Genomic DNA, 10,043 nt, shown 5'->3' on the forward strand with positions numbered 1-10,043 from the left:
ATATAGATATATATAAAATGTAGTAAAACATGACTTTGGTCTCATCTCTAAGATAGCTCATAATGTGTATGTAAATATTACAACCAAAAATATCTAAAATTGGAAACACATCTGATTTCAAGCATTTCAGATCCTCAGCCTGTATCTGTACACAGAAAAAACATTAAAGGAAACATCGAAGTGTTGATGGTGTTCTTTCTGGCAAAAGAGGATAGTGGTCTTTGTAGTTTTTTTTTATGTGCCTTCAATTTTCTCTAATGATCTTTTGTAATAAAAATTTAAGTGGGATTCCTTTTTACTGTTCAGTTTCAAACTTTCAATGAATATTCAGTGTGTATTCACCACTGAATCATTCAAATTTACAAGGCCTTACCTTATTTCCCTAAGAGAAAGCCACTTCACATTAAAATTCTAAGAAAAACCACAACAGTATTCTCAAAGAAGATTTTCTCCAAAACCTTAAAAAAAAAGTCAACAAGAGTTCCAATGAAATGCTGTTTAACTTTAACAATTAAGCTTGGTGTTCAAATTTTAAAAGTAAATCAAGTAACATTTCTCTCCAAGACTGTTTAGCAAGTATATACAGACTATAGGCTTAGTTATTTTGATAAGTAGTCATTTAAATGTTAAAATTAACTGAGTGTGGTTGCTCAAGCCTATGATTCCAGAACTTAGGAGGCAAAGGCAGGAAGACTCTGAGTTTGAAGCCAACCTAGACCATACAATTTCAGGCCAGTTTGGGCTATAGTATGAGACAATAAGCCAAAAACAAAATTTAAAAAATGTTAAAATTGCCAGCATGGTGGTGCACGCCTTTAATCCCAGCACCTGGGAGGCAGTGGCAGGTGGATCTCTGTGAGTTCAAGGCCACTCTAGTCTAAAAAGTGAGTTCCAGGCCAGCTGGGGCTATAGGGAAGACCCTGTCTCAAAAAGGCAAAAAAAAAAAAAAAAAAAAGAAAAGTTAAAATTAAGAAAATAGCTGGGCAAAGTGATTCAGGCCTGTAATCCCAGTCTTTAAGGGACAGAGACAGGAGACTAACCCCAAATTCAAGGCCAGCTTGGTTTTGACAAAAATGACACAAAACAACATAAAAACAAGGCTATCAGATGGCTCCTTGAGTAAAAGTGCTTGTTATGCAAGCTGACAACCTAAGTTAAATCCTAGGAACCCACAAAGAAAGGAGAAAATCTCACTCCTAAAACTTGTCCTCTGACAGCCACACGTATGTCATAACACACACCATGTTGTTGCACACGTGCACCCCCACACAATAATAATAATAATAATAACAATAAATAAGAAGAAAAGCATGTACACATTCTTCTGTAGCTCCTGTCTCCCTTAGGTAGACCTAACAGCCATCTTGGTAGAAAATCTAGCCATTGGACACTTTTGTATAAAATGAGAACTGTCACATGCAAATCATCCCAAATTCATACATTCATTCTTAGGGGAAGTATCCCATCATTACTGGTATCTATCACTGACTTCTTGCCAAAATCCCAACATAGCTATCCTGACCTCTGCTATTTCTCTGGGGTCCAATAACCATCAAGGTTCCAATACAAGGGAGGTGATATAACCCCCTATGTAGTAAGCTCTCTACTATAGTCTCAGGTCCCTCAGCTGTCTTGAAATCATTACCTGCCTTTACTACCCCCTCTACTGTCCTGTAAATTTTAAAAAAAACAACACTCCTAATTCTTCCATTTGGGCTCTGAGTATATCACCTTCAGTTTTTCTCACTCGGCCTTGTATTTTGAATTTCTCCTTTTCCTGTGACCTGCTTTTAAGGAGCTAAAATCATTATTCTTGGAAAAGAAAAACTAAGCAAAGTAACAATAAACCAAGAAAAATCACCATTCTCTGCTAAATTGATTATAAACTCTGGTTTCACTCCTGTCATATTACTGAAATTACTGTTCATTACTTCCCAATCAATATCTCTAGCATAGAAATACCTCCAAAGTATGAAAATCCATTCTCAACTTGTGTCAAGTCTATAAATTAAATTCCTTCAACATGGTTCTCCCATCTGCTCTTCTGAACTTACAATTCTGTACTTGCATAGGAAAACTGCAGGTAAGTTACAGAAAAGGGGATGAGGATGTAGCTCACTGGTAAACGTATTCCCTGAATATTTTGATTCCCAGCTATGAAAAAAGAGCACAAAATAGATACTGAGATTTTTCTAGTAAATTGTGACTGAATATATGGTTCTAAACGCACAAACTGATTTGGGACTGGACTTGGTGGTTCACATTTATAATTCCAACTACTCAGGAAGTGAAAGCCGAAGTATAACAATTTCAAGGCCAGCCTGGATAATTTAGCAAGATCCTGTCTTTAAAAAATACTGACAAGTGATATAACACAGTAGTAGTGTGCTTTCCTAGCATGCACAAGGCTTAATCTCCAGTACCACAAAAATAAATCTCGCAACCGAGCAACTGATGCATTCAATAGCTAATTTAATACCCTGTCAAAAAGAGCACAAAAGTAAGGTTCTGTCTTCATGCTCACACTTTCCACAACTGTTCATGTTAAAGTGCATACACTCCTGAACTGTAATAGAACACCTCCTCTGACAGTCCGTATTATCCTCTTTCACAGCACATCTTAATTACAGGACTTGAATGGAGAGAGAGGAAAACAGAGAGAGGGAAAGGGAGAGAGGGGGGAGGAGAGTGGAGGGAGTGAGATTCTCCAAAATCCTACACAATTATGTCATAAAATACACTCATGGGAAAAGGTGAATATTTCTGAGATGGAATCTCACAACTTTACTCACACTGGTCTCAATTCCTGAGCGCAAGTGATTCTCCTACCTTGGCCTCCCAAGTAATTGGGACCATATGTGTTTGACACTGCAACTATCTGGAAAATAAGTACTTTAAAAAAATGAATTATGTCCTCAGATTCACTTTTTCCTAAATCTAGACTACTGGCACGGCAACCTTTGCTACATATGAGTTTATTCTGAATAGCCCACCCATTCAACCTTAGAGGCCGTTAGGATCAGTGCTATGACTCTTAGTTAATGAAATTGCAGATACAGCCTGCAGTCTGATAAATGAGCAAGCAGAAAACTGTCATCATCACAGGCCCTTATTTAGACAGTCTGGTCATTTTCTTACCTGGTAACAAAGAGGAAGCAAAATAAAGATAAATCAAATATCTAACCACTGACAAAGTTTCTAGATGCAATAAAGTTTGTTTTACAATGAGTAAATTTTAAGTAGACTCTTCATGTTCAACTACTCATATCTGATTTATGTTGCAAATGATGTGAAGAAAAAGTGATATACACTACTCAAAAAATAAAAGAACACCCAAAATTAAACTGTGCCCACATATATGACTTAGCTGTTTACTTCTTCCTGAAATGAAATGGCTAGAAGTATATGATCTCAAATATCATCCTGTGGAAGGGCAAGAAGGCAGAACATTTCACAAGGTGAAAAGATTTAAAAAGCAAGGTAAGCCAGTTATGGTGGTTAACAGTGAGGCAAGAGCATCTCCATGAGTCTAGGACCAGCTGGGAAGACATGGTGTGGTCCAGGTCAGCCTGTGCCTTAAAAAAGCCAGAAGTCACAGGTGGTGATGCATGCCTGTAATCTCAGCACTTGAGAGATGAAGAAAGGAAGAACACAAGTTCAGGGCCATTCTCACCTACATGAGACTCTTGCCTCAAAAACCAACCAACTAACCAAACATAAAAAACAAGGTAGACTAGGAAAGAAATACCATGTGCTGTACATACTGCCAATTCTCCTTCTGTTATTTTCTGCTGAAAAAGGATACAGAGTTGGGACTCCTGCTACTCCAAGCCTTGTGAAAAGTTGGGTTGGAACGAGAGGTTTTAAATGAATCAATCAAGGTTTGGTGGGCTCTTGCCTGAAATCCTAACACTAATGAGGGTAGGGCAGGATAATTGCCTCAAGTTCCCGCCAGCTTGGACTACAGAATGAGAATCTGTCTCAAATAAACAAAAATAAATACATAAACAAGCAGACAGTAAGCAGGAAATATAATGAATGCTTCACTTAGAACAACTGGGGTTTCACTCCGGACGTGGTGGTACATGTCTTTAATCCCAGGTCTCAGGAAGCAGAGGTAGGCAGATCTCTATGAGATCAAGGCCAGCTTGGTCTACATAGTGAATTCCAGGACAACTGTGGCTATGGGAGACCCTGTTGAAAAAAAAGAAAGAAAAACTGGGTCTTAGCAAAAACCTCCCTTTCCTACCCTCATTGCCCTGTTTTGGAAAACACCCTTGACCCTACAAGATTCTTAAGGGGAAAAGAAAAAAAGAGGAAGGTAAGAAGGAAGAGGAGGAAGAGGGGGAGGGGAGGGGGAGGAGGAGGAGGAGGAGCAGAGGGAGAGAAGGAGAAAGAGACATTAGAACAAGTTGAGGAAGAGGAGGAGGTAGAAGAGAAGGAAGAGGGTGAACAGAAGTAGTTGTAACAAACATCCCCATCCACTCCATTCATTTTGGCAGTGCTTATTCTCAATTTCTCTTGCCAAATCCTTGCCCCACCAGAGGAGGCTGATTGCAAAACTGCTTAAATTTCCGGGGTATACAACTTGCTCCATTGCTTCAAAACTTAAAAATATTAAATATTCTTGTATATTATTTTCAATGCAAATAACCTTAAGTACACTTATTTTGTTAATGTTACACACGTTTGTTACATCATTTGCTAAATAGACTTCTGTTTGTTGTTCTAAGAAAGTACTGTGACCATTGATTGATAACATTGGATTGTTTAGTTCTGATCCAAGTTTCATCACTGGCTCAAAAAAGTAGTATAGGTCTGATAAGGTCTTTACTGACTAGGGTTTATGAACTTCCAATCAGCCTTTTCTCTCTGGGCCTGTTTCTTCATTTTGTAATAAAGATTTGGAATATTTGTTAAGAATCTGCAACTTCGTTTTGAAATGTGTCATAGTGATGGCATGCTGAATGATTATTAAACTACAATATTTTGTTTCCAAAGTCTATAAACTTATTGTCTAAGATCACTTTATATATGTAAATATACAGGTCAGAAAGTAAGGAGAGAGATATATACAAAACATGAAAGGATGTGATCAAACCCGTACAGCACACTACGGAGAAACCAGAATTGGACCCCTCCTCTCAATTATCCATAGCCGAACCCTTCTGGTAGTTTCTTGTTCACACACTCTGCCAGCCCCATATATACATATATATTAATATATAAATATATTGATTTATATAAATATATTATTTATATAAGCAATATATATTAATATATAAATTATATATTAATATATAAATATATACATTAATATATATGCCTCTTAAAAGTTGAGGCTATATTGAAAACATCTTCAAATCTCCTACATTAGGTGCGACACTTGAATGCTTGCATGGGACAATTCTCAAAAACACTGCCTTCCAATAAAATAATATAGATGATAAAGTCCCTGTAGAAATTATTTGCATAAATCAGTTCATCCTAAACTTGCTGTACTCCCCTCATGGATGCAAACCAGGAAGGATCTTCCAGCTTTTACATTTTGACAGAGCCTATAGAACTAAGACAAGGGGTTCATAAAGAAGGAAGAAAATATGGACTAGTTTCCAGGTTAGGGATCTAGCTTAGCTAGTAGAGTGCTTGCCTAGAAATATGAAGCTCTGTTTTCAATTCCCAGTACGGCAAAAAAAATGTATAAACTTGAATTGATTAAAATAGACTAATCTTAGCTGGACACCACACATGCTGTGCTCCCAACATCCCCAAAAGCACTGTTCAAGGTCATCCTTGATATGTAGCCAGTTTAAGGACAGACTGAGCTGCTTGGGACCTTGATCTCAAACCAAGCAGGGAAAAGAACTGACTCATTTCCTAATGGTCCACTAAAATTAGGGTTAGAATGAAGGTAAGACCGTAAGGTTACAACCTAGAAAGATGAGGTTGTAGTTTTAAAAGTAATTTCAAAAGAGCCACGGATTGATTCTGAGCTGTCTACAATCTACTCTACAGCATACCAGTGGGTTTAAGATTCTCAACGCCCTGATTGGGGGTAGGGAGTCAGGAAGAGGTTAAGAAAATCAGGAAGGGAGGCATAGTAGAGTCAGAAGAGAAACGGGGAAAAGAAAGCAAGTAGAATTAAAAAAAAAAAAGGCTGGTCTTAGGGAAAATCGAAGAGCAAAGGCTGAAAACAGGGAGGAGCAGAGAAGGAGACTGCAAATGAATGCTGGTCAAAGGAAGGTGGGGGAGGGGGCGGCCGGCAGCCTAGCCCAGAGCCGAGGACCAGGAGGAACAGGGCAGGGGCGCGACCCGGCGGCCTCGAGGGGGCCGCACCTCGGCAGGCAGTCCGCCCCTGTTCTCTGAAGCGGTACCTGTTGGTGTGGAAGCGGTGGAGCGGATCGGTGCGATGGCAGGAAGAGAGCTGGCAGCCGAAGTCGCTGATGTCCAGGCAGCCTGGTTCCTCGCTCGGGCAGGTGCCCGCCCCGCGAGGGGCTCCCAGGAATGGGAAGGGATCCTCTGGGGTTAGAAACTTCTCGTAGGAAGTGGTAGCCGACGCCTCGTCGGACATGGTGAGAGATGGGCCGGTTCGGGTTCGCTGGTCAGCGAAGGGCTGTTCCCGCGCCTGCCCCTGCCCCCACGCTAACCTGTCCGCGGTGGCTGCCGATCCCGGGAGTGCCCGCCGCAGCCGCCTGCAGCCGCCCGAGGAGTAAAGGGCCCTGCAGGGAGCCCGCTGGAGGCTCCTCAGCCCGCCTGTCAGCCAGTCTGCGCCTCCGAAGCCTCGGAAGCCGCCGCTGCTACAGCCTGGCCCAGCGAGTCACTGCGGCGCCGCCGCCCGGCCGCCCCGCCCACTGCGCTCGCTGCCCGATGCTGCTGCGGTCCGCCGGTTGGCCGCTGCCAGCGCCTTGGGCCGCCCCAGCCGCTGCCCTTGCCCCCTGCCGGAGCGGAGGAGGAACTGAACCTCGCTGGCCAAAGCCCTTGGGGATCAGCCCCTCCCTGTCCTCTATGCTGCCAACTCCGGATTCCGGATGCTGGAAGGGCCCACGCCTCAACTAACCTCTAGTTTCCTACGCTCACTCAAAGACTAAAGGATTGTAGAACAGCTACTGTAGTCCGAGAGACTTAGCCAAGGTCATACGGCGGGTGCATGAGAAAGAGTTTCAGGTGCCCTTGAACGCTGGGTCACCCTGTCCCAATTCAGTAAGTTTGTACTCAGCTCCTGCAGTGCGTGCCCAGTGCAGTTCAATGAGAAGTAGGAGAAATTGGCCAAATTAAAAAAAAAAAAAAATGTTCCGCCTCCTAAATCACTCCAAGAACCCAATTCTACAGTCACCAGGCTACTCAGAACTGCTGGACACGTAATGTTTTTTTGTGCTATGTGCTTTCATTCACATTGTGCACTCTGGAATGTGTTGCCATTTCTTTTCTGCTAATCCTTAAATCCCCTGCTCAAGCGCTATCTTCTCGGTGAAGCCTTTACTATCTCCCAAAGGAGACTTATGTACTCCCGCAGTTAAACTCTCGAAACATTGCTCCAGTTGAAACTGTTATGGAGCTTAACTTGTTCAACTTAAAATCGATTTACTAGCTATCACATAATGCTTTCTTCGTAGCTCTTCATTTTTCTCAGTATTCTAGACAAGTGATTCCAGATCGTGGACACATGTTTTTGTTTTTAATATTCAGCTTCTTAAATACCACTTTAAAAATACATAGTGTTATCCCTGGTTGTCCCTGGAATACTGGTTCCAGGATCCCCAAAGATAGGAAAATTGGTGGATACTCAAGTCCCTTATATAGAGATGTAGAATTTACATATAATCTACATACATACATCTTCCAAAATACCTTAAATCACCTCTATATTATATGAATGCTATGAAAGGTTATGATTTATTTGAAGAATAATAACAATACTTGTGGGGCTCGAGAGATGAATGGCTCAGCGGTTAAGAGCACTGACTGCTTTTGGAGAGGACCCAGGTTTGATTCCCAGCACCCACATGGCGGCTAAGAACCGACCATAACTCCAGTTCCAAGGGATCTGACACCTTCTTCTGACCTCCGAAAGCACTGCACAACATGAGGGTACTTACAGGCAGGCAGGCAATATGCTCATACACATAGAATTAAAATAATACATAAAATATTTAAAAACTATGTTTAACACGCGCGCGCGCGTGTGTGTGTGTGTGTGTGTGTGTGTGTGTGTGTGTGTCTATTTTGAGACAGGGTCTCCCTATAGCACCAGCTGGCCTGGAACTCACTATGTAGACCAGGGTGGCCTCGAACTCAGAGATCTACCTGCCTCTGCCTACCAAGTACAGGGATTAAAGGTGTGCAACACAATAGGTAGTACAATATTCAATTCAGTGGTATTTTGTTCTTATGAAAAACGTTTATTTCAGTTAAATTTAAAAAAATCTCTTAAAAGACCCTGTAATCTTTTTTTGAGGAAGTGATGTAGCATATTTTTATGAACAAAACTTTTAAAGAAATTAAAATAATTTATGGTATAATAAATATAGGCAAATAAATAAAAATAATACTAAAGAAAACTAATTGTAAAAGGTCATCCCAAAAGGAGTATTTCCAAATACACTCAGAAATACCTTATCAGACCATACAGGTGGGAGTTATTTGGGAAGGTGATCCTGATAAAAACTATCTAGCTGCATATAGTAGCCCATTCCTTTAACCCCAGCACTCAGGAGGCAGAGGCAGGTAGATCTCTGTGAGTTTGAGGCCAGCTTGGTTTACATAGAGAGGTCAGCTGGGGCTACATAGTGAGACCCTGTCTCAAAATTATTGTCTTGGCTCCCATTGTGTGATAAAATGGATTTAGTTAATTGGGATAAATATGGGTAGCTATACCAAGTCCATATAATATAATATGTATATGTTGGGGGTAAAATTGAAGGAGATGCCAGATGTCATAAAATATTCATGATTGCAAATATAAATTTTTAAAAACTGGGTAATTTTCAACCTACACTCTTTCAGTCTTTAAATTAATCTTACCTAATTCATATGTACATCTACAGTGTTTTCACCCATGGTCATAATGAGAGCTGCCATGTCTTCTGAATAATAATTGAATTGTGAAATTAGCACTGCAGGGCTTGGAGAAATGGCTCAGAAGTTAAAAGAGCACTGACTTCTCTTGAAGAGGACTCAGGTTCAGGTCCCAGCACACACCTGGCAGCTAACAACTATTCATAATTCCAGTTCAAGGGGATTTGATGTCCTCTTTTGGCTGGGACAGGCACTGCATGCACATGGAGCACTTACATACATTCAGGCAAAACACTCATACACATAAAATAAAAATAAATTAATTTAAAAAAGATATTAGCACTGCAGTGAAAATACTGCAGATATATCTTTTTTGCTGGGTTTTAGCTTAGTGGTAAAACATCACCAAGTGTAATGCCCTGGGTTCAATTCCCATCACAGCTAAATAAATAAATAAGTCTTGCTATGTAGCTAGAATAGCCTGAAGGTAATGTTCCTCCTGCCTCTACCTGCCAGTCAGTTTCTTAATTACAAACCTGTGCCACCATGCCTGGATCAGGGAGGGTGTGTGTGTGTGTGTGTGTGTGTGTGTGTGTGTGTGTGTGTATGTGTGTGTGTGTATGTGTGTGTTTATTTACTTTTTTTAAGATAGGGATTCAAATAGTACAGCCTGGCCAAGAACTTACTAAGCAGTTGATGATGGCATTGAACTCCTGATCCTCTAATCTTTGCCTATGAGTGCTGAGATCACAGGAATGTGCCACCAGGTCCATCTGATAAGGGTATATTCTTATTACTTACAAATTGGTAGTCTGGTCTGGTAATTTTTAACACTTCTATGTTAACTATGGTATTCCTACCTATCAGGTATTCTGCCAGAAATAAAATAACTAAGAGCTAATAAATAAATCAGTATATGATGCTTGCTATTATAGCAAGAACATCTATCACAAAATATTTTTAATTCAACCAAAGTTTTAACAACTGCTTCAGTCTAATAAGTTTAAGATTTTTTTCATATTCTATAG

The 10,043-nt window shown here is 40.6% G+C and overlaps 1 protein-coding gene across 1 annotated transcript in view; it reads right to left on the reverse strand.

Moving 5' to 3' along the window:
• Fam199x (family with sequence similarity 199, X-linked) overlaps window positions 1-6,845 on the reverse strand; it is a 30,003-nt gene extending 23,158 nt beyond the window's left edge. Inside the window, exon 1 of the mRNA XM_008827839.3 lies at window positions 6,375-6,845. Coding sequence (XP_008826061.1) covers window positions 6,375-6,571 — 197 coding nt within the window. The 5' untranslated portion in view covers window positions 6,572-6,845. The remainder of the gene's footprint in view (window positions 1-6,374) is intronic.
• Between the last annotated feature and the right edge of the window lie 3,198 nt (window positions 6,846-10,043).

Source organism: Nannospalax galili, unplaced genomic scaffold (genome assembly GCF_000622305.1).
Source record: "Nannospalax galili isolate Female #2095 unplaced genomic scaffold, S.galili_v1.0 scaffold1773, whole genome shotgun sequence".
NCBI classification, from domain to species: Eukaryota; Metazoa; Chordata; class Mammalia; order Rodentia; family Spalacidae; genus Nannospalax; species Nannospalax galili.